This window comes from Corythoichthys intestinalis, chromosome 4 (assembly GCF_030265065.1).
Source record: "Corythoichthys intestinalis isolate RoL2023-P3 chromosome 4, ASM3026506v1, whole genome shotgun sequence".
Lineage (NCBI taxonomy): Eukaryota > Metazoa > Chordata > Actinopteri > Syngnathiformes > Syngnathidae > Corythoichthys > Corythoichthys intestinalis.
Window position 1 is genome coordinate 58,101,249 of NC_080398.1, and position 25,923 is coordinate 58,127,171.

The 25,923-nt window shown below is 40.1% G+C and overlaps 1 protein-coding gene across 3 annotated transcripts; it reads right to left on the minus strand.

The window, feature by feature from the left end:
- Positions 1 to 1,168: 1,168 nt before the first annotated feature.
- Positions 1,169 to 25,605, minus strand: mc2r (melanocortin 2 receptor). 3 transcript variants are annotated; one of them, XM_057834338.1, is made up of 5 exons: positions 25,308 to 25,605; positions 7,068 to 7,174; positions 6,894 to 6,988; positions 6,392 to 6,786; positions 1,169 to 2,583 (listed from the first exon to the last, which is right to left on the minus strand). In XM_057834338.1, the coding sequence occupies exons 4-5, from the start codon at positions 6,739 to 6,741 to the stop codon at positions 2,037 to 2,039; spliced, it is 897 nt and encodes a 298-aa protein (XP_057690321.1). In that variant the 5' UTR covers positions 6,742 to 6,786; positions 6,894 to 6,988; positions 7,068 to 7,174; positions 25,308 to 25,605; the 3' UTR covers positions 1,169 to 2,036. The 3 variants fall into 3 exon arrangements, with proteins under 3 accessions (XP_057690321.1, XP_057690320.1, XP_057690319.1); XM_057834337.1 differs by lacking the exon at positions 25,308 to 25,605 and adding exons at positions 10,249 to 10,370; positions 12,200 to 12,368 and having other exon boundaries at positions 6,894 to 7,174; XM_057834336.1 differs by lacking the exon at positions 25,308 to 25,605 and adding an exon at positions 12,200 to 12,368 and having other exon boundaries at positions 6,894 to 7,174.
- Positions 25,606 to 25,923: the final 318 nt, after the last annotated feature.

A 25,923-nucleotide genomic window follows, 5' to 3' on the forward strand; every position in this document is an offset into this window, starting at 1 on the left:
CGTGTGGCTGACTTGACAGAGTGAGGGACGACTTTTTACTTTCACTTTGTTTATTTGCAGCAGACAGTTGGCATGTTTTATTGCACAAGTTCGAAAATAACTGATTAAAAACCTGATGAACCTGCAACTTTCTGGCGATGTTACCACAATAATAATTGTCACCTTAACCTATAAAGACTGGGAAATGGAGGTCGAAGGAGGACCGTCGAGATCGTAGACATTCTACGTCCGTATTGTCGAGCCAGTTCACGGACGCGCACGCCACGCTCATACTTTTCTATCATTTCTATCTTCATTTCAATGATAAGCGTCACCTTTTTCCTTTTTTCAACACCTGCACTAACATTGTTGGAACTTATGTTTCCCTCACAAGAGAATCTGCCGTGTGTCCATCTTGCAGGAAAAAAAAGAAACTGCGGCGCTGTCATAAATCGTAGTATTTCAAGCGGGTCGTGGGATGTAGAAACATATGGCGAGTCAAATTTTACGTTGGATGTAGAAAAGATCATACGTTGAAGCAATCGTATATCGAGGTACCACTGTACTCTATGTTTGTGTATGAATAGGTATAGTTGAACTGATGCAATCATTTCAAGTATAAATATGAATGTGGTCTTTTCTGGTGAAGCTAGGTCGGCGTGGCTCTTTGAGTGTTAATGATTGACAACTCCTCGCATACGTCATTCACACTTTGATGAACTTTACAGCCTTCTATCCATTTCAACACCACTTATTCTGTTCAGGGTCGTGGGAAGGTGGCCTATCAGTACATAAGGGTGAAGCAAAGTTGTAGGTTCGGTCTCAACATAGGTAGGGACAAAGATTTTTTTCATTTTTTTTAAACTTATTTCTGTCTGAACTGCTGCAAAACATCCGAGAGGAAGCACTGTTGAAGGACTCTGACCTTCTAGCCAGACTGCCGGAATCGCGCCAGCTGAACAGCGGGACCCGCGCTGGCGCAGATCCAACGAGCCAGGCCAGCGGGACCCTGGCAACCCGGCCAGAAGGGTAAACTCCACGTGTTCACCTTAGTCTTAACCCTTTGTACTGACTCCATTCTGAAAATTTTAAAGAAGGCTTACCGAGAACAAGTTGACAATTTATTCGGGGATCAAACAGAAAGGCGAAACAGACTCAGGCGAGGAGGAAAACTCCTTCCAAGGTCACCATATCAGAAGTCAACAAAAGGTTCCCGAGAAAAAATGACAACGCTTAGGTGAACATTCAGTCTTTTGAAGGCTCTCGCGGGGTGTGCCATGGGCAGGGAGAAGGTTGTGTTTGGGATTATTGTCTATTTGTGGATTGGACAGGAGGATTCAGGAATTACTGTTGTCCGGGCAATGAGGGTTGTGGATTTTTCCACCTTAGCGTCAAAGGGGCTCTTGGAGTCTTGTCAATCGTGTTATCAGTTGGATATCGGGCGTTCTCCGGTGCTCCTTGTGTTGGGACAGACTGTCCCGTCATTTGTTCTGGAGTGTCCGGGAGAACTGATTGCAAGAGTTGGTGCGTCAATCTTGCTCATGACGCACACGTTGGGCTTCCGTGATAAGAGGGCGTCGTGTATCTTTTATGCCCTATATTCTGCCTGTTTTCCTTAAACTATGGTATAAATGCTATTTATTCTATATTGGGTGTGTTATAGTAATACAAACAGTCGAACAGTAAATACGAGAAACGATTATATTCCCTGATTGATTATATTAAGCGTGTTAATCTAAACAGTTAGATGGTGCCTACGAGAAAAGGTATTATCTCCTTTATTGTACAAACACTGTGAAAACCCACACACACAGTAACAACACTCATAGTCTCACTCTAAACAATTTTCATAAGTTGAGAACCCTGAATGCTCATGAAAGAAATTATTGTTGAAGTGTGAGAATATGTATTATGGACAGAAAACATGTCAATAAGATCTAACTGTACTGTAGAACCTGTTCTACCTATCCTTGTCATTGTATCTTTAATTCAGTACTGAAAACATGTTATTTTTCCTCTAGTAATTAAAATAAAACACATTTGTGGATCATCTGTGGCTACATCTCTTTAAAACAAAGAAACATTTTCCTGAACGTGTGCCTCAGCTCAGTGCTGCGAAAGGCATAGATAGCGGGATCGATAAGGGCGTGGCTCATAAGCAGAATTACATGGAGCTGGAAGAGTGATCTGAAACATTCGCAATAGGGGTTCTTCGGGCACACTGTCAAGATGACAAGATGGAGGATAAAAGGTACCCAACACACAACAAACGTCCCAAATAGGGTAGTGAGTGTTAGGGCTCCTCTCATACTGCTACCCAATGACCTCTGATGAGATTTTTCTGCGCCACCTGAGTTAAGAGTACCAATTTTTTTAGCATGGATACGTGCCAACATGAATATGTGAGCATAGAGGAAGCAGGTGGTGACAAAGGCGATGATAAAAAGGGCAACAAAGCAGATCATGATGAACTTGAAGTGAAAGAAGTTGACTAGGAATATGGCTGAAACCACACATGTTGTCCAGATGATGCCTAAACTGGTCCCTGTGCGCCGTATAGTCATGATGTTGTGGTATCTAAGCGCATGGAATATAGAGACGAATCTGCAACAACAGGCAAAAATGGTTATTTTACCACCTCTACTGCAGTACTGCTACCAATTACTTAACTACTGAATTAATACCTGATATAAACTCTACTACAAGTAAGTGACCCATTCAAAAATTTAAAGCAATAATCACTGTAATTTTTAGACAATAAGCTAGTATTTTTTTCCCTAATTTTGGATCCAGTGAGGACTTATTTGTTGATTTATTTGGGTAAACTGATAACACTTTATTTGACAGCGGCAAAGACCATCAAAATAATGACAAGATAGTATCATGGGCACTACTGAATGCTTATCACAGATGTCATTAGGTGTCAACTGCCAAATTATGGCACGAACTCCATTTATGTTCAGCTTGGATCTTTTACATCAAAATTGAGATAATTTGCCGGATGACATTAAATAACATCTGCTAATTTGCTTACTGACTGGCATCATAGTTTGCAATATTTACGTAAAATAAATGCTCACTGCAGGTTTTTTTTTTTTTTTTTGCTTTGAACCAAGAATCGAGACTGTTTTACGTTCATATCTATAAAGAATTCAGGGATTTAAGCTTTTATTCACAAGAATTTTCAACGTAAAAAGCTCTTTCTCTGTTTCCACTCAGTCAGCTTTGACAAAGATAGGCCCCCTATAAATCGGCCTTGCGCCCTATGTCCCGTCTCTATATAATGAAGTCTATGGCTCATGGCAGTGTCATGTCCTTATTATGATTTCCTTTCGACAGTGTTATCGCGCCATTGTCAAATAAAGTGCTACCATATACCATAAATAGCAATAATGAAACAACTGGAACAGTGGATGAAGAAATAATTAGCACAGAACATGAATTTTGATTGTTATTTATATCTGTTGGATGACAACAGTGTTGACAGCAGGTGGCAGGAGAGGTTAACTGTCTCCCCCAGGGGAGCAGTGATGGCCAAATGAAGCTTCTTTAAGCAATGAAGCTTTGCAGCTAATTTGTTCAAAGCTTCACAGTGGTTCATTTGATCTTCTGACAGTCTTCCGATGCCGCTGTCAAATAATCTATTACCGATTAATATCTTTTGGTGTAAATATCCCATAATACAGTGAGGACAGCTGCGGCTTATAGTCCGGTGCGGCTTATCTATGAACAAATGTTGTTTTCGTGTAAAATTTGGTGGATGGCGGCTTAGTTAGGTGCGCCTTATAGTCCAAAAATTACGGTATCTTTTAGTATGAATGACCTTCATGTGAAAGAAGGTTACTCAAGAATGAGAATAAATCATTATTTTCCTAGAACTATTATCATGGATAAAATAATGTTTAATCACACAGAAGATGACATACTCCGAGGTGCTGACATTTTGGAACCAGTGTTGTTTTCGTCAACAATGATGATAACGAAAATATTTCATCAAAGAACTCTGTTTTTCATGATGATGACGAGACCAGCTAAAAACGGCTTTTGGGATACTAAAACATAACAATACGAATGCCAGTTTTCGTCTGACGAGAAGAAAACGAGACGAAAATGCGCATTAGTTTCCCTCACTCGTTCACAATGTTTGACATTTTTATTTGTAGTTAGCCTGCATCGTAGCAGTGTGTGGTTGGGTCACTCATGTTACGTGCTTTACCGCCATCCCCAACTCACCAGTGTGTCTTCTCCAGTCTCCATGCAGGCACATGCATACATGTAAGATTTGTTTTCTTATCTCAGAGAGAATATGCAATTTAGCTTTTAAGGTCTGTGATGAGTGATCATTACACACTTAATATAACTCTTAGCGTTAACATAGCATTCGTGTGCGCATTAGGCTAATGCTAAGCCGACTTCATGAGAAGCTTCAATCTGACGTCACTCGGCAAAATGGCGCTGGCCGTCGAAAAGCAGACCATCAATAGTAAAACTAGAGAAGGCAGTTTACAGTGTGTGCTATTTACATTAGCCGTCGTTTTTCCTCAACTATTTGATCACTCACAAGAAGGCAGGTTTGCTGGAGGGCAACATTTCTTTTGATGGCCAAAATAAAAAACAACTTGTCACAATCGGCCATCTTGCTGATTTTATTTGCTTGGAATGCTTCTAGGTCGCAACTGGTACCATCTGAGTGGGATAAATCCGACTTCCCACCTTCCTCTAATGCATCATGATGAGGAGTGGCCGAAGCTCTCCTCTCTAATTGTGGTCACAATATGCATCTATAAAATAGTCCGGAAGAATTAAATGAATTACGGCAGTGTGACATTGTTTTGGCTGCATGGATATTTCAAACAATGATCTGAATTTTGAAATTATATGACTATGCTAGCTCTGTTAATATAGTTTTTTTATTGGCATGCTAGCAAACCCCAGTGACAGGCGCTAGCCGCGCTAGCTTAGCCATTTGTTGAAAATAACTCCACCGACTAATCAAAGCCCCACTAACTCGCAGGTTAAGCTTAATGTTAAAAATTCTGAACCTCCGCTTTAATGGTGAAACTGACTTACGCAGAAATTCATAACTTGAGGACTTCGTGGCTTGGTTATTTCCATTTCCTTGTTTATATCTGTAAAGCATTAGGTAATGTGTTGAGATACAGTGGTATGAAAAATGATCTAAACGTTTTGGAATTGCTCACATTTCAGCATATCACAATGACAGAAGGGGGGAAAATAAGTAAGTGTTTAACTGTCTGAAAAACATCCTGATAAACTCTTGAATTCATTCTTCCATTAATGATAGCAAGTTGTCCAGGCCCTGAGGCAGCAAAAGAGCCCGAAATCATGATGCTCCCTCCACCATGCTTCACGGTGGGGATGAGGTGTTGATATTGGTGTGCTGTTCCCTTACATTGTGTGATACTCGCAAACAATTCAACTTTGGTTTCAACAGTGTACAAAATATTTTGCCAAAACCTCTGGGGAGTGTCCAAGTGCCTTTTTGCGAACATTAAACGAGCAACAATGGTATTTTTAGAGAGCAGTGGCTTCCTTCATGGAGTCCTCCCATGAACACCATTCTTGACCATTGTTTTACATATAGTTGATGTGTGCACAGAGATACTGGACTGTTCCAGCGATTTCTGTAAGTCTTTAGCAGACACTCTAGGGTTCTTTTTTTACCTCTCTGAGTATTCTGCGCTGAACTCTTGGCATCATCTTTCGTGGATGGCCACTCCTTGGGAGAGAAGCAACAGTGCCAAACTCTCCATTTGTAGACAACTTCTTTGAATGTCGATTGATGAACATCCAGACTTTTACAGATGGTTTTGTATCCTTTCACAACTCTTTACAAATCAACAATCATTAATCGCAGGTCTTCAGACAGCTCTTTTAACCGAGTCATGATGCACATCAGACAATGCTTCTCATCAAGACAATTCTTACCCAGTGCATGTTTTATAGTGGGGAGGGCATTTTTACACCATTCATCAGTGACTGGGCTCACACCTGACTTAAAATGTTTGGTAAAATTTGGTTTCAATTGCTCTTTAAGTCTCCTTTGGCAGAGGGTTCACTTACTTATTTTCCCCCTTCTGTCATTGTTTGCATGCTACAATCATTAAAATATAAAACCCTATAAATGTTTGTGTTGGTTTAGTTAGACACTGTTTTACATCTGTGTGATTTTGACAAAGATCAGATCACATTTGATGGTGATTTTATGCAGAAATGTGAGAAATTCCAAAAGGTTCAGATACTTTTTCATACCACTGTATTTGTATGAAAAGTTTAATATAAATACAATTGGATTGGATTTGCTATAGCCACATATATGGCCTAAGCTGTCAAGTTGAAATAAAAAATATCATTTTAATTTTTGTGTATATCATGGTATCAGTGTACATACCGGTCCACAGCAATGGCCAGGAAGCTGAAAATTGAACCCACAAAGGACATACAGAGCAACGAGTCTATCACATCATCAAGCTTGGTCTCAGAGGAACCTTCTTTCTCCAGATGTCCCACATCCGCAAATACAAGTAGGATGTTCTCACAGGTCTTGGTGATGCTGGCTATGGTGTTGAAGCCTGCCAGGCTACACATGAAGAAGTACATGGGAGAGTGGAGGTTTCTGTTATATATGACGGCCACCACAACTAAGAGATTCTCCATCAGACTGAATAACCCGATGGTGAAGAAGACATAGAGAGGAACGCTCAACTCTGGGCAGTCTGATGTGTTTGTTGTGGTGTTCATGGGCTCTTTGTAAAGTGTCTGAGATAAACAAATATTTTTCTTGTCCTGTGAAGATAGAGGGGATAAAGAGAAAAAAAATGTGTTTTTGGTTGGTTAGTCTTTCAACAAACAGTAAAGCCTTGTTGAAGGTTTTGCTGCCAATATCTCTTTACAGTTTCTAGCCTGGTGAGCAGTTAAGGATGGTTGGGCTCTTTAAACCCTCCTCTGGAAATGGCAGCCACTCAAAACGTAGGAAACATCAGAGAACCTATGAATATTATGGGTGACTCAGTCTCTGTCCACGAGGCACTTATCACAAGAAGACTTCCATCTAATCTTTTCCTTACGGTCCTGTGATTTTTGATGAAGACTGTGTTCTCTGGCCAGATGGTTTATTTGCCGAGATTGTTTAAGTGTGACATTGGACGTTTCCAAATTTGTCCTCTCCTGTCACCTGCAAAAAAATAAGTGTGTTCAGAACAGAGTGCACTTTCCAAATATCCATCCACCCATCCATTGGACTCTATCCCAGCTGGCTAAGGAAGTGGCAGCATAGATTCTGGACTGGTGACTATTCAGTTGCAACAGATAAAAAAACAATTATTCTAGAGCTGGCAGTAAAAATTGTTTTAAGAATCAATTAATCTGTTTTTGTTTTTTTAAATTGAAGTGTCAATGGTGACTGCAAAAAATGTTCAAACAAGTTTATTCCATTTGAGTTACTAGTTTGTTGCGTAACGTGTCAGAAAATACAAATAAAAAAGATGCTGATCATTGTGTTGTCACTTTAAAAGCACATGTTTTCAAGTGTATAGTTTTGATTGTACAAACATAATCAGTTTATTTTTATGGAGGATGACGGCAAGGGCGTAGGTTTGGTCTTAACGTTAGTAGGGACAATATATCAGCGTAACCTTCATCTACACATTTTGCTTGGGCTGGGACATTTACAAACTGGGTGAACGGGGGTCAGGCCTACATTTGTCAAAAATATGATTTAATGAGTTAATTGATAGACTAAATGATCAAACAAAATAAGGCTACGTCTACACATGGACGGATAATGGCCTTGAATGTGTAATTAGTTGGACTATACGGCATGTCAGCTACACTAGTATGGCTATTAGTTGATTAGTTGTTAGACGGAAAATGTCGGCGGGTAATATTACCCGCCGCTTAATATGGACTAATATCTCTATACACCAATCGGATGCTAAGGAAGTGACATCATGCCGTCGCCATGACGGCATCGTAAACAATGGAGGCAGACGATCAAGACGTGGCATTCCTGCTCCTCTTTTCTTTTCCACACATTTTTCTTGAAGCTTGTCTCCACTGTTATTTCCCATCAGCCAGCTGCGGGGCTGGCACCTCCCAACTCATAAAAATGCGCAGAGGAAAATGAAACCCCGAAAAGTGACCTGCATGGTACCCCCAGTCAAAGAGGTGTGCGATCAGTTTTTTTCCATGACATTTCTGCCTGTCAAAACTGTCGCCACTTCCAGGATCGCCACTGTTATGCACAAGCACTCCTGGTTGTGGCTTCCAGGAAATATACGCAGCACCACATAATATGCTTCCATTGGTTATTTTCCAAGTGGCGAAAGCGCAACTGAGCATCGATTGTAACATCCCAAGTGACGATGTCAGGCTTTCGTTGTTTTCCAAATATTCATTTCAATCACAACTCGGTGATTGCTCGTAAAAGCCAAGCGTGCTCTTCCTTCACTCTCATGAGAAAAACAGTGATCACAAAACAATGACAGTCTAGAACAGGGATCGGGAACCTATGTCTCGTGAGCCATAACTGACACTTTTGATGAGCGCATATGGGTCTCTGCCAACCTGTCATCTTAAATGTTGAACCCGCCAGCTTGCTTGACATGAACCAGCTACAATGAGCTGATGGTGTATTCACACATTAATCTTGTACACTTCAGATGTGCGTCGCAATAATATGCTTCAAATCGGGTCGCGCGGAGATGGGAGAGATCAGTCGGCCCCTCCCGACTCGATACTGAGTGAACTGGAGTATATAAAAAAATGCATGGGGGAAAATTAAACCTCCAAAGGGAACCGCATGGTACTCCAAGTCGCACAGGCACACTTTCGGGACTTTTTGGACTGTCAAATTGAGCGAGACTCACGAAACGACCACCCATAGAGGCTCTGCCTGTCTCAGCCACTGTTACGTACACGTCCCCCTGGTCGTCCCCGATTGTGGTTTCCATTTCCAGGTAATATACCGGCTCCACACCATGTTTCTATTTGTTATTTTCCTTGTGGTGAATGCACAACTACGCAACGATTGTAACAACCCAAGTAACAACTTTCCTTGTCGTTTTCTCAAGATTTATTTCAATCGCAACTCGGTGACTGCTCATAAAAGAAGAGCGTGACCTCCCTTTGCCTTCCGTGTAATGCATTCAAATGTGTTCACAGAAGAAACAGTGCTTACAAAACGGACTCGGACAAGCTGGCAAAAGAACATAGAATATACAGTGTGTTTTTATTCATACATACACATAGACACACACTGTATGGCTCTCGTGGAATCACATTTTAACAAATGTTGGGATTTGGCTCTCTCTGTCTAAAATGTTCCCGACCACTGGTCCAGAAGCATAGGTGGAGTTTGACTTTTGGGGTAGGGGGGGCACAAAATGTTGATGTACGACCCGAAACACAGTTTCAGCAATAAAATTAACTTCCAAGAATAATATAATAATACATTAAAATTAGTGTTTTTTTTTTTTTTTTGTTTCCCATCATTTTTGAGGGGATTCTAAATCAGGCTGCTTAAGACAGCTATACTTTTCCCCAAGATCGTCATCCATTGAATATGCTACGCCCGCCGGTGTCAACAGGTGTACTGTCAAATTTTGCACCCCATCAGAAATTGCATCTGTGTATTATAAATGGCCGCAAATACAGCGGTTACAAAGTAAACACTACAAGTGTTCTTTAAATAAAGGAATATTTACTTACGTTTGATCATGGACTGACATGTAGAAAAGTTCTCAGACACATTCTGCCATGTTGGCTGTACATGACAACTGCATGCCGCTCTATCCCTGTTTATGTCTTCGCCATGTAATTAAGCATCAATTTACGCCATATTCGTGTGGAACATGTATGTTTACGATGTTACTTGTTTACTTAGCACCCGTGGATAACATTGAGATTCCAATTGAATGTGACCGAGGGCTTATTCACCCCCACCACAGCTGTGGGAGCAGAATTTTATAAGGGTGCAAAATGTGTTGTACAACTAGCGTCTTTAGTGGGGCAAATTGAAACTCCGCTCACCATTTTGGCGGTGCTCTCTGGCTTTTTATGGTCCACATTTTCAATCCTTGGTTCTTGCTCAGTAGTTGTTGTCGCTTTTGAAAGCTTAGGTTTGAAAAAATTACGTTGGCTATATCCATCTTGCCTCTTCATTCGTCAGGTGGTTTTAGCTAAGCAAAGCAAGACCGTCTAAGGTGCTAGTTTTGTTACTTTGTGGGTTTCTTGTATAAGACAACTTACTGAAAGGTGTGACTGACAGTTCTTTAGTTAGAGAACAGCTGAGAGGCATCATCAGCATTAACTGTCCATTGGCGGGCTGTTTATCAGCGGTCTCGAGCTCGCGTATCTCTGACCTCCGTGTGCTGTGACGAGCAGACATTACTAATCGAACATGCAGATACGATCTGCTCATATCATTACAATCGTCACATGATCTGTTTGAAAAATAATTTTGACCAGTTATAATTTTTATTTTGTTCATTTCATTCATTTTTGCTGTTTGTTTTATTGCTTTACAACTTTTATAGATAATATTTTTACCGAAAAATTCTTAATTTTAAAATCATATATAGGAAAGTCAATTACATGCAATGACACTTTTCTGTCACCAAGGGGGGCCCTGGCCCCCCTGCAAAATCCGCTTATGCAGAAGGTGTAGTAACTTCGAAATTTGCCGCTGGCGAGTAACGAGTTTCCAGTTCAGAAGTAAACCACGCTGGCATTGACGTAAGTGTGGACAGGTATAAAAACCGTCGGCAAAATACCCTGGAGAAAATTATCTGTTCTAGTGTAGACGTAGCCTAAATCTGTATTGACATGTACTAACTTTCATGTGTATTAGTTAAGGTTATACACCATTCAATACAAACATTTGTTTTCAAAAACTATTACAGAAACATTTTGAAAATTTCCAAAATGCTTGAGTCTTAGTAGCAAACTTAAAGAGCATATGACACCAGAAAAAAAGTCTTAAATGGCATTATTATGTGAATTAGAATCATATTTTGAGACGATTCGACTATATACAACAATTTAGCAAAGCGCAGATGACGAGAAATTAGTCTTTTAATCTGCCGGTTAGCCACGCCTACCATTATAGGGCTTTAGCGTCCCCAACAGGTGGATGACGTCAGCGGTAGACTGGGCTCATCGGTTTTACTATTCAGCCCATTGAGGGGGAATTGTTCAGAACGAGGAAAACGCGACGAAGAGAGCCGCAAAATGTCATTGTTTCAGTCTCTCTACTCCAATATTTTTACAGGATATTCTTTTTATGCAAGTATTTTTCCCCAATAGCTATATAAATGGCTTGAGAAGGACCAGTCAGCCCCGTCGAGGGGGAACTATTCACAATGAGGAAAACGCGACAAAGAGAGCGGCAAAATGTCATTGTTTCTGTCTCTTTACTTCCATATTTTTACAGGATATTCTTTTTATCCAAGTATTTTTCCCCAATAGCTATATAAATGGCTTGAGAAGGACCAGTCAGCCCGTCGAGGGGGAACTATTCAAAATGAGGAAAACGCGACGAAGAGAGCGGCAAAATGTCATTGTTTCTGTCTCTTTACTTCCATATTTTTACAGGATATTCTTTTTATCCAAGTATTTTCCCCAATTGCTAAATAAATGGCATGGTCAAGACAAATAACAATCTTGTGCTAAATGGAATATGAAATAATAAAAATCCATTTATTCAAGACGACATGGCAAATTACTACATAATGGTCAAAACTGTCGACTTCACCTTTACTGTCGCACCTCCCGAACGATATTTTATGACACCTAAATCGGACATATGTCATTTCCCTTCCCCGGCTTCGGAGAATGTAAACAAACCAGAAGGAGTGACAGCTAGCCGACATGCTAACCCGAACCGAGTGATGTTTCAAAGTCTTCAAAGCGGAAAATCACACAAAGCTATCCTGGATTATTTGACATGACGACCCGGTTGTCGAATGTCTTAGCGGATCGGCAAACCGCCCGGCGGAGAGCAATTTACAGTTCGTTCCCCGGAGGAGGGTGGCTGGAGCTAACGCAGCTCACGTGCTGCTGCTAATGCATTAGGAGAGCTTTTTACATGCCTATCAATGATCAAACGTAAGTAGTCCTTCATTTAAAGGAAGTTTGTAGTGTTTACTTTGTAATCGCTGTATTCGTATTTGACATAATACAAAACAAGATGTTTACTCACTTCCTCGTAAGTCCAATGGTCCCACAGTAAATATCCACGGTGAATGGGAACCTTTTGAAACTCCAAAAAGGCGCATACGCCTCTCCCTCATACAGAATGATTTTTCTGCAGCCGTTTGGCTGGCGTGATGCGAAAAATAAACGTATTAATCCGCAAAATCAGCTGAATCCTTCGTCCTCATACACAACAGTACACTGTAGCGTGAAGAGGACGTCTTCTACTGTACACGTCACAGCACCCTCCTCCTCAATGCAAGACCGAAGCCGGAAGTCACTCATTTTCCTGGCGCGGGATTCAAAAAACTAAATAAATATAGCGATCGCTTCCACACACATCCAAGCGGTCCATATCATTCAGGAGCATAAAATACCGCGTGTATTATGAAATAAACATGCTTTTTCGTGTCACAGGCACTTTAAATTGCAATATTTGAACATAACTTAAATTATATTAAACACACACTTGTTAATCATCTCTTAAATATCCAGGAATGCAAAAAATAAACATTTGTCTTAAGACCACTCAACATTATCCGTCTCAATAAGAAATATAACTGAAAAAAACTTCTTTATAAGGGGATGGAAAAAAAATAAATAAATTAAAATGTAGCCTTCTTTCAGGTAAAACGCGAATGCTTTTGTCCAAAAGCACAGCTAAATGCAGCAAAAAAAAAAAGAAAGCTTTTTACCTCGACTGTCAATAATCTATGATTACCTGAAAAAGAATCTCTGCATGGGCTGCAAATAAAAATATTATAAAGAAATAATGTGGGGAAAAAATGCATTTGAAATAAGTGCAAGTCATCAGCCAATAAAAAGTGCATTTGAGGGGGGAAAATGGACCGACACGTTCAGCAAGTGAAAATGGGTAAATGTAAGTCTGAACATCATGAAAAAAATTTGCTAAATAATGGTAGGGTCGATTCTATCCTTACAACATATGGGAAGACAATCTAATTTACCTATATCTGAACTCATTATATAATGCAAATAAGGTTTCTTCAAAGTTGGTGAGGACAATTTAAGTATCCTGAAACATTGGTAGTGTTTTGTCCCTACATCCCCTATGCAAACCTACACCCTTGAAAGAAAGAAAAATGTTACAACTTCCTATTGAAATTGAGGATTTGGACGATTTGAATTCAAATAAGGTCTCTAAATGATTCATTGCTCATCAAAATAGTAGTCCACAGACCACACGAACACAGATTATTTATTATTATTATGTATCAAGATTTATTATCTCAACTATTCAGACCAATCAGTAGGTGGTAATATTGCTTTGCTTGTATGCCTGAAGTTTAAAAAAAAAAAAATTGGGATACTGCAAAGAACATAAGTTTACTATGTTTGCTAATTAGAAACAGCACTATATAAACATCGACCAGAGAAGCACCCAGAGTGTGAAAACCATTTAATAATGAAAAATACTTCTATAAAAAGTACTGTAGTCACACAACACCATAAAGTTGAAAACCACAATGATTTATCCTGCAAAAACTTGACTGTGACTCAAGTCACAAAAAAACAGTTTCATTCATCATCATCATCATCATCCACTATAATTATATTGCAATATATGGATCAAAATATTTTTTTTCAAGTCAAATTGAAAGTTTAATTAAATTAGATTTGATTTCAAATTGTGTAAAATAAAATTGTTCTCAATCATCAGTTATATTTGTAACATTAGCATTTAAATCAAGTCTTGAAACTAAAATGTGAAAGGAAAACTTCAATTGAATGGTAAGTATTGCTTTAAAAGCCTACCTTGATTCACAGTTTTCCAACAGTCATTGGAAAACACAGCTTCAAAGGTGCTATCAGAAAAGACTTGTCATTGACTGTACAGTATATTTCAGGCAAAGGATGAATGCTAAGTGAGGGAGTGAATTTGTTTTACATAATGGACGTACACAACTGTTGTTGTAGCCTTGGAACCCTACCTGACCAAGGCTGCAACACGTTCGAGTTTGTTTGTTTTCTTCTTTTACTGTATGTGTTTACATTAAAAGCCTTGACTGTATAAATAAACCTTTGCGTATGCCAGATGACTTTGGGTTTTTAGCAACGCACAAGGCACATACAAGGGAAGCTATTCACACCAGAAGTAACTTTGAGACTATACATGTTTGTTAGACAAAGCCACACACGGGAAGTTCTGAGTTAGAACTCAGAATTTCTTGACTATGAGGCAGATTGCTGTGTGTCTATAGGTCTTAAACAGAATGAGAAGGACGAAAAATGAATGGACTGATGATGACATCAATTTACCCTAACCCTAAAATTCATGAACACAAGCAAAGAGAAACTAAAGAGCACCTACACATCACCATTTTTTGCTTAGAACACGATAAAATAGTCTTTTATTAAAAACAGAGGATGCTGTACAGTGATGATTACAATGATTCCTTCACATTTGTAATCCCTGATGCATCCCTGATTTGACTGTCATATTTTGTTTTCTTTTGTGACAAGTTGTACTGATCATAATAGATTCCATTCAAGAATAAACAGTATCTCTTTTTAAAGAGAGGCATGTACTCAGAAAGTTAAAGTTACAGATAACACCTTTATCATTTGTATCCCAGGGGAATGAATCTTGTTTATTGAAATGAGAAAACACAATATCTTATTTTTATGACATTTAAGTGTGTTGCAAAACGCCAGTATTTCCAGGAAGCGGCCGTCCTTAGTGCGAGCAGACATTTTATCAATGCCCTTACTATTTGGTGTAAGCAGATAACATACAGTAGTGGGACAAATAAGTATTTAGTCAACCAACAATTGTGCAGTTCTCCTACTTGAAAAGATTAGAGAGGCCTGTAATTGTCAACATGCGTAAACCTCAACCATGAGAGACAGAATGTAGAAAAAAAAACAGAAAATCACATTGTTTGATTTTTAAAGAATTTATTTCCAAATTAGAGTGGGGAAAACAGTATTTGGTCACCTACAAACAACAAGATTTCCGGCTTTCAAAGAGGTCTAACTTCTTCTAACGAGGCTCCACTCGTTACCTGTATTAATGGCACCTGTTTTAACTCATAATCGGCATAAAAGACACCTGTTCACAAACTCAGTCAGTCACACTCCAAACTCTACTATAGCCAGGACCAAAGAGCTGTCGATGGACACCAGAGACAAAATTGTAGACCTGCACCAGGCTGGGAAGACTGAATCTGCAATAGGTAAAACACTTGGTGTAAAGAAATCAACTGTGGGAGCAATTATTAGAAAATGGAAGACATACAAGACCAGTGATGGCAAACTGAAGCATCATGAACCAATGAGGCTTTCCATCAAACTGGTTCGCTCTTGGGCCGAAGCATCATGAGGCTTTATTTGTTCTATTGCGCCTTCATTTGGAAAATAAATGTCACGACAGACAGAGTGATTAAAATGATACCCTGGATTTGATGGGGTCAAAAGGGCAGGGAGTTGTTATGTGAATGAATGTGCGTGTGTTACTTGAAAGTACTGCCTAGATTGGGCCTAAGAAATCCAGCCAGACCCGGCCCGAGCAATTAACTTAACTTTCAGGTCCGAGCCCGAAAAAACCCGAAATTGTATTTTTTTATGTGTATCCCCGAGCCCGAAAAAAAGCCAGAATTTTATTTTTTATTTGTGAGGACCCAGAAGGAGGAAATGCAGGGATGCAATGCGTCAGTCAGACCTGGACAGAGCACTACATGGAAAATGGTTGCATTTTGTGTAATCACATTCGTGACAACACCTATGTGCATAATGATAACAAATTAAAGCCTCTTTTGTAACAAATTCTCCCAGCTGAACAAGACTGTAAAATGCATATTCAATAAATATTTATATCTTTCATATTTGTGTGTTTGTTCTGTCAGGTGGATAGTTCATGCGTCATTTCCTTGGCAAAATGCAGCAACAGACATTTATTTTAATTTCTTCAAGTTGGCAGAAAAGAATGCAATTTTTCTTAATGTTTAATAGTCTACATATTTTTATGATCATAATAAATGCATGTACACAACGAAATAACGCTGGATAGGTTTGTTAAATATATTTCTGTGTGGGATATTGTGCTCTCATGGACGCACCTCTCTAAAAGGAGAGGAACAGCAGCATATACAAAAACAAACTAAAATACTTTTAAATAACATTCTTTATTTTAATGACTCGCATCAGAACAAACAAAAGATCAACCTGCCTTAAGGAGCACTGAAACAAAATAAGAACATTTTAAAGAACACCACGAAGTCCTGCTTTGCACGAAGAGGTGCGGCCCTCGAAACAAATGATAACAAAGATGTTTGACTAATATCATATCCATATCGAGATTCGAAAAAGAAATATCAGGATGCAGAGTTGCAGACTCGCGGAGAGCCCCAGAGCCTTCATGTGCGCAAACAATGCACTGGCTCTACTGCGGCTCATGTTTGGGATTACCACAGCGCCCTTTCTCTGTTTTATCCAATTTATTTATTTTATAACAAGTATTCCTTAGTTTAACATCCATATACAAATATACATTTATTCTAAAAAAAAGTTAGCGAGAGAAGTCATCCGACCCGGCCCGACCCGACCCGACCCGAACGTAAATAAATGACATTTTGGGCCCGACCCGAGCACAAGATCAAGGCTGTACTTGAAAGAATGATTGCTTTATTTTAGACACTGACATATAAACAAGGAACAAGACACACCTTTCATTAAATTTTATTGAGGAAAACTTTCCTAATTTCCAAAGTTTTTGGCTTTAAACGGTTTAATTTTTTTTTTAGATAGGATTTCTCCTGCTTTTGAACAAAGTTTGCACTTCACCTTTTGAAAAATCAGCAAGTAGAAGAAAGACATTAAAACGAGGGATACACTGTGTTGTCACAATAATTTACAATATATATTCACACTGGTTATTATAATTTGTACCTTTTTTAGGAGAGAACTGCTCAAAATGATTCCAGACAGGGGATGTTCTCTTCTTTTTCGATGTTGGACAGTGCGTCCATTCCAAAACGAATCCGATTGAATTTACGTTTGAAGATGCGAGTTGGGTGTGTCATTGTCACCTGTCAGCTCATTGTTGTCTCGGTGCGCCATTTCATTTCGAATCACCGGCGAAACTATGTGTTGGCGATGACGTAGGAAGCCCGCCTCGTGAGGCTTCGGACGTATCAACGTGCCTTCCGAGGCTTCGGGCGTGGCCACAAGCGTAATCAACACATGCCTCGATGCGCGCTTTGCAGATTTTTTTACCGGTTTACTCGGCACACGCATCCGTGCCTCGGCATAGTAGGGCACATCACTATACAAGACCACTGATAATCTCCCTCGATCTGGGGCTCCATGCAAGATCTTACCCCGTGGCGTCTAAATGATAACAAGAACGGTGAGCAAAAATCCCAGAACCACATGGGGGGACTTAGTGAATGACCTACAGAGAGCTGGGACCACAGTAACAAAGGCTACTATCAGTAACACAATGCGCCGCCAGGGACTCAAATCCTGCACTGCCAGACGTGTCCCCCTGCTGAAGCCACGACACGTCCAGGCCTGTCTGCGGTTTGCTAGAGAGCATTTGGATGATCCAGAAGAGAACTGGAAGAATGTTTTATGGTCAGATGAAACCAAAATAGAACTTTTTGGTAGAAACACAGGTTCTTGTGTTTGGAGGAGAAAGAATACTGAATTGCATCCGAAACGCCATACCCACTGTGAAGCATGGGGGTGGAAACATCAAGCTTTGGGGCTGTTTTTCTGTAAAGGGACCAGGGCGACTGATCTGTGTAAAGGAAAGAATGAATGGGGCCATGTATCGAGAGATTTTGAGTGAAAATCTCCTTCCATCAGCAAGGGCATTGAAGATGAGACGTAGCTGGGTCTTTCAGCATGACAATGATCCCAAACACACAGCCATGGCAACAAAGGAGTGGCTTCGTAAGAAGCATTTCAAGGTCCTGGAGTGGCCTAGCCAATCTCCAGATCTCAACCCCATAGAAAATCTGTGGAGGGAGTTGAAATTCCGTGTTGCCCAACGACAGCCCCAAAACATCACTGCTCAAGAGGAGATGTGCATGGAGGAATGGGCCAAAATACCAGCAACAGTGTGTGAAAAGTTTGTAAAGAGTTACAGAAAACGTTTGGCCTACGTTATTGCCAACAAAGGGTACATGACAAAGTATTGAGATGAACTTTTGGTATTGACCAAATACTTATTTTCCACCATGATTTGCAAATAAATTCTTTAAAAGTCAAACAATGTGATTTTCTGTTTTATTTCCACATTCTGTATCTCATGGTTGAGGTTTACCCATGTTGACAATTACAGGTCTCTCTAATATTTTCAAGTGGGAGAATTTGCACAATTACTGGTTGACTAAATACTTATTTGCCCCACTGTACATACAGCTGCTAGTAATGTTCTTGTGAGTCACTTAAAGGGTTAACATATTGGCTGGCATCAGCCTTCTCATTCACATTTGGAATAACAAAAAGGGTGTGCATCGGAAGGTCGAGACAAAATCTTTGAGGCACATTATCTTAGGTCCATGCCTGCCTGCTTTTCAGGAAGCAAATTTCAAGGACACTGAGGTTAAAGCAACACTGGGTAACTTTTCAGCTTTTATTTTATTTTTTTTAATTTTTTTTAACCTTTCCTGTTCAGCTGTTTGACACGGACAATGGAAGTCTGAGTGTTCGGTTAGTCCGAACAGTTTTAATGTTTCACATTGGAGAATGACCTATTCCCATTGTGATCATTCAACATATCTCATTCATTCAGACAAAGAGGCGAACAGGAAGGGGTTAAGGAGGAACAGAAGAAAAGAAAGAGAGAGAGACAGAAGAAATACAAACAACAGCAAGAAATACATTAAATGCCTTCACTATGAATATGTTGGTGTTATGCTAGATGTATTTCCGGTTGACACCATGTGGGGGGCCTGTTAACCAGGGAAAGAAAGGGGGGGGGGGGGGGGGGTCAAGAAGAGAAGTGATTGGGAGGGGTGGAGTGTACACAAATTAGCCCTGTGATATAGAACCCAGTAATCATGTGAATCCCTTGTGAGTGTGAGCCCGGTGGCAACCCACCCTACGCCGCCCCACCGCTAATCACGGCACCAAGGTCCCCCACCCAAGTGCACCCAATCACATCCAGTCATGCGCGAATCCCATTAAACATGCGATAGCCCCGCAGACTAACGTAGACGCCGCACAGGCGCCACCCCAGGGCCACAGCCCCCCCCAGCCAACCAGGGGGACATCATGGGGGGCCATGCCTCCTCCCGTAGCCCAGCAAAGGGGTCATCGTCACCCCCCTGGGGATCCAGGGTGGTCCCTCGGGCCACCCGCACCCCCATCAACTGGCCTTCAGGGATGGGAAGAGGGGACGCACTACCAACCCCCACAAAGTGAGGAGTGCATGTATTAAGAGGCAGGCCACTGCAGGCGCCGCCCCATCCGCCAGAACGGGGGAAACGCCAGGGCCCCGATTAACCCCCGCCCCAGACGACCCCCAGCGCGCCTGCATCCACCCACCCCTCCCCCCGCTGAGTGATACATGCTGCCGGATTTGGGGGGATTTTATTGGTGAAACATGATAATATAACAAGGGTAGCAATGCAGAAATCGCAGACATCAAGGAGTGGTCGAGATTTTCTTTTTTATATATTTACCCTTTTGAATTTTGTTTTTCCCATTTTCTTTCATTTGGATTGATTATTTATCATCTATCATATCGGAGAAAATGTGACAGTAACAAAAAAATACAATTAAGCGATAGTTATGAGGTAGATATCCGTGACTTTTTTACAGACACCATTTTTTTCATTGTGACGTAATTTATTTAAAAGTTTTAAATGAATATTTTTTTTAAGTCATTCTTTTTTTTTTTTTAAACAAAATATTACACATCAATTAATGATTCTAAGCTAAAAATGACAGACATTTTGAATAATAAATATAATTAATTACCTTCGTTTTATGGCTGGGTTGAAACAAAGGCGGTTGCGTGACGTCTGTGTGTATATATGTATGTATATATATATATATATATAAATACACCGTTTTTTGGGATTCTCAAGGTGTAATCCTTGTGGATTTTTTGCCGAATGGGGACACCATTAACCCTGAGGTATACATTGACACTCTTGGGAAGCTCAAAGCAAGAATTCGATGTGTTCGGCCCAACTTGGACATGGCAAATGTGCTCCTCCAGCATGACAATGCACGTCCTCACACAAGCATCAGGACCATGGAGGTCATCACTTCATTTGGATGAACTGTCATACCACATCCACCATATTCTCCTGATTTGGCACCGTCAGACTACCACCTCTTTTGTCCAATGAAAGAAGGACTCCGGGGCAACCAATATGGCAATGACGACGAAGTGAAAACTGTCAAGAATTGACTGAGAGATCAACCGGCTGAGTTCTACAACACTGGTATACATGCCCTCGTTCATAGGTGGACTGTAGCTCTTGAGAGAGGTGGAGACTATGTGGAGAAGTAAAAATGTAATCCTCACACTTGTACCTTTCTTTTGATGTATAATACATGTTGCTATTATAATTTGTTTGTACATAATAAAGTTGGGTGCATTACTTTTTTAATACCCCTCGTGTATATATATATATATGTACATACACAGTTTGACACTGTTCCTCTCTTCAAGCTCAGTTGTTGTTGAAGTTTTTGAAACTTGGGTTTAAAGAAATTCTAAATATCCATCCTGTCTCCTTAGGTGTACAGTGGGAGGAAAAAGTATCTGAAAAGGAATTTCTCACATTTCTCTGCTTAAAATCACCATCAAATGTGATCTGATTATTGTCAAAATCACAAAGATGTAAAAATAGTGTCTGCTTTAAGTAAAACCACTCAAACATTTATAGGTTTTCATATTTCAATGAGGATAGCATGCAAACAATAAGGAAGGGGATAAAATAAGTAAGTGAACCATCTGCCTAAGAAGACTTAAAGAGCAATTGAAATCAGTTTCTACCAAAAAAAAAAAAGTCAGGTGCGTGCCCAATCACTGATGAGTGGTTTAAAGCTGCCCTGTCCACTATAAAACACACACCTGGTAAGAAATATCTTGATGAGAAGCATTGTCTGATGTGTATCATGGCTCAGTCAAAAGAGCTGTCTGAAGACCTGCGATCAAGGATTGTTGAGTTGTATCAAGCTGGGAAAGATACAAACCAAAAGTCTGGATGTTCATCAATCAACAGTCAGAGAGGTTGTCTACAAATGGAGAGGGTTTGGCACTGTTACTTCTCTCCCAAGGAGTGGCCGTCCACCAAATATGATGCCAAGACCTCAGCGCAGAATACTCAAAGAGGTAAAAAAGAACCCAAGAGTGTCTGTTAAAGACTGAGAGAAATCACTGGCACAGTCCAATATCTCTGCACACACTATATGTAAAACTATGGCCAAGAATGGTGTACACGGGAGGACTCCATGGAGAAAACCATTGCTGTCTTTAAAAAAAAAAACATTGTTGCTCGTTTAATGTTCCCAAAAAGGCACTTGGACACTTCTCAGACGTTTTGTGGACCGATGAAACTGGAGTTGAATTGTTTGGGAGTAACACACAATGTCATGTGTGGAGGAAAAATGGAGCAGCTTACCAACATTAACACCTCAGCCCCACCATGAAGCATGGTGGAGGGAGCATCGTGATTTGGGGCTGTTTTGCTGCCTCAGGATCTGGACAACTTGCAATCATTAATGGAATAATGAATGAATTCTGCCCCTCATTTGCCCCTCAATCGCCGCCTTTGCTTGAACCATACAAAATACACTATTGCTCAACCTTATTTGAATCACAAAAGTAATGGGCTTTATCATTGTGTCAGTGGACCAAATATCAGTTCACTTTACCCCATGTAATTTTTAAATGAAATTAAAAGGGACATCATTGTGTCCGTGAGTGTTGTAGAATTCAAGCAAAAAATTTGTGAAAAATATGCCTTCTAAATTTTTGTCCAACTGCCTATTAATTGTAGGTTATTTATTTATTTATTAATATTTATTCATTTTATTATTATTATTTAGTTTTATTTAGTAGTGTAACTGTAGTTGTACTTTATTCTGGTATTGTTTTTTTTTTTTTTTTTTTTTTTTTTTATGATAATACTGTATCGTTCAAGAGTTGGATCATCATAAGTAAGCTTGAGAACGATAAACCGATACGACCGTATTTTTGGTTTTACAGGTGAGAGATCCAGCTGTATCGATAGTAAAGTTACCATTTGACAGTAATTAGCCATTAAATATTCAATGAACCGATAGCAGAGATAGAATTCGGCTATCGCGAACACAAGAATCGGCTTCTAATGCCTAGTTCAATCCATTGCTTAATATGATAATCATTTAGCTTTTACCTCACATGCTGCGCTTGTGTCATTCACCACACAGTGCACTTAGATTGTGACTGCCGTCGTGGTTGCCTCAACTTCCCATTCATTTCAGCAGAACCGCTAGTAGTCGCCGTCATTACCCGATCGTCACGGACGTGTCATAACAACGCGAGAGCTAACAAAACCACTGTAACGCACGCTCCGAAATGTTTTCTTCACAACCCAAACCGAAACTAGTAGTGGCAACGAAGCAACATCCTAAAACAATGGACAGTTTGCGCACCATGCCAGCGACGTGCAGCGATTGATTTTCAACGCACCCAGGAAAACAAAAGTCGGACTTTGAAGTGACGAAGGCAGCCAGATCTGTTCGCATGGGACAGAGCTAGTGTGAAGTGTGAAGCGGTACAGAGATCGTGAGTTTTTAACCCTGAAAAATAACCCACTACAATGGTGGAAAGGGCAGCACGATCTGCTGGAGATATTGTTTCCACGAAACGCAGTCTACTTAAACATGCACATGTGGATCAGTTGACCTTCCTCAAGAAAAGTCTGCCCTTCAAAAGAGATATAGACAGTGATGATGAATAAAAAAAATGTGGAAGCACAGGCATAAGTGAATGACTTTGCTGTGTATAAGGTTAAAGTAATGATTATAGACCTGTCTGTCTAAAATGCCATGTTTTTATTCCCCCAGTTATACCAGTGGTAAAGCATAATTTATTATTTATTTATGATAACACTAACAGGTTTAATTTTTTTCAAGAGCTGCTGCATATAATATTTTTTGCTTGTAAGATGTTTTCGTTGAAAGTTTGCACTTAAATTACTTACCTATTGTGTTCAAAACACCAGGAAATACAGTAATTAAATTACTGCACTTTATTGTTGTCTGTCACTGGAGTTTTATAGTATTATCAATCCCATCCAACAAAATGACGGTCATATAGTAAGCCTTATTTTTTTTCTCATAAAAAAATAAAACAACATTGGTATGAAATTTTGTTGTTCAATTTTGCTATTAAAAATGTGGTCTTTTTTATATTTTTAAAATACGGTACGAACACACACAACAAATGTTTACTATCGTATCGTTTTCACTCTGTATCGAACCGTATCAAATCGCTTGGCCAAAAAATGTATCGTTTTTTAATCGAATCGTAACCTGTGTATCTAGATCAGTACTTCTCAAATAGTGGGGCGCGCCCCCCTGGGGGGGGCGCAGAGCGATGCCAGGGGGGCGCATGTGTCCTCGGGGAACATGCTTTTTTCTTTTTTTTGCCGGACTGGAATAAAGTGTACTTGCACATCCACTCAGTGGGTGGCAGTGGCGCTCTCATTTTCAGAGTGCGTGCAGTATTTTTGAACTAAGGAAGAGCACTCAGCACACAGAAAACAGATATGAAGAGCAGTGCGCCGCCGCCGTTTTCCAACCGGACTCACTCACGCAGCGACCCACTGTCTTGTCCGGTTCTCACGTCGCCGCCCGAGAAGTGCTATTTTCGGCTTGGGATTGTCACGACGACCGCCCTCACCTACGGTTCTACCTCAGCCGCCGAGAATGCGCTTTTTTCGTGCCGTTTGTCTTTTAGCTTTGACTTTTAATACAATAGGTGATGAGGAAAGACCACTGTTTACTGTGTCTAAAAATAATTATAGCGGACTGCCAGAAGCCAAATCAATTAAGACGCCACTTAAAGACATTCGACCCCAATCTCATTGATAAGCCGCTTGATTGTTTTTCAGCGAAAACGTGCCGAATATTGCCATCAATCGTCCTGCTTTGTCAGTGTTATATCAGTAAACCAGTGAGCATTGTTAGCATGCTCATTGCAAAATGACTCCACACCATTTCAAAGGAGGTAATACTGAGTGTGAGCAGCAAAAATAAAAACTGTCCCTCTGTCCAAGGACACTCTTTTTTTCCTTTATTCATTTTTGTTTTTTCGGTCATATTTTTTGGCATATTGTCCTCATGAGTGAATGTTTCTAATGAATTTTAATTTGTTATTATTTACGGATTTTATTACATTTTATTTTTCTGTATTAGGCTCGAGCGTTTACGTCACAGCAGCACGGGATCGTGCGAGATTTGCGACAACGCATCCATTGCGGAAGCACGTCTGCATCACGGGACATTTAAACTTAACGGCAAATACAATTCAACTACGAGTGCCAAAGATGGAAAAATGTAAGGAAAACTTGCCAGTTCGAAACAGAGACAAACTTGTTACCACGGCAAAGGACAGATATGTGAGCAATTTTAAGGATGTGAACAATGTTGACCCTCACGAGCAAGCCGAACACAAATGGAATAAAGATGTTGACAAGCTTCCACCACTACGCGAAATGGACATCACGCTGTATTTAGTGTTTGGTATATGTTACTACACTCATCAGCAATTCCGAAAATACAAATCGCTACAAAGCTACGAACAGTTTTGATGCGGATGGGTGCAGGATCTTCACTTTATGGCCATAGCAAACGGCAACACCATCTTTCTAGCAAAGGTAGGCAATGTGTGTTTACATTAGTCTGTGACCACGGATGTACAAATCTTTTGCTGCATAAAATGTAGCCTGTGTACAAATTCTTTGCCACTCTCTCACGTCAAAATATTACAGCTTTTTCATTTAGCAACGACAGGAATGATGTCTTATCAAGACAATGCACATGTATGCATGCTAGTTGTTTAGCTGTAGCAATAGCTAACAACAGGGCGACTTAGGGCGTAAAGTTACTGAAATTTGCGTAAACAAACGAAATTAACTTACCGGAGTGGACGTGCATAGAGCAAACTCAGTGTGTAACTGGAGAATCAAACGTTATGCCCTTCCTTCTGATCGAGGCCACCCATGCCATTCTTCGACGTTTGGTAAGTTCAGATATGAGCTTTCCCTCGCCTTTTCTCCATGTAGGGATCCGGAAGAAACTCAATGGTGTTCCGTCGAGCTGTACATTCTCCTTTCTATTCGATCGGTTGTTGCAATTCTTTACCGCACAATAATTTCCAACCATTTTTAAAGAGCGACCTGTGTTGAAATGCCTCAGTTTATGTTTCTCGCTTCCACAATGGCGATAGCGGCAGAAACCTCGCGAGTGCCACGTCATACGCTCGAGCCTAATCAAATGGTGTGAATGTGACTTTTTTTTTTTTTAATTCAGGCAAATTGATGCACGTCAAGTCTTCTCTGTTACAAACAAAACAATGTTAATAAAGTTATACTTTATTATAAGTTGATCTATGTTACTTTTCTTTTTTAGAAAAAAAGGACACAATGTTAGACAGATGCGTATTTATAATAGTAATTTTATAGACAAATAATACTATTTACAGTGGCGGCAGAGAGTTTGGGGGTGCGCGAAACATTTACGTCTTGCTTGGGGGGG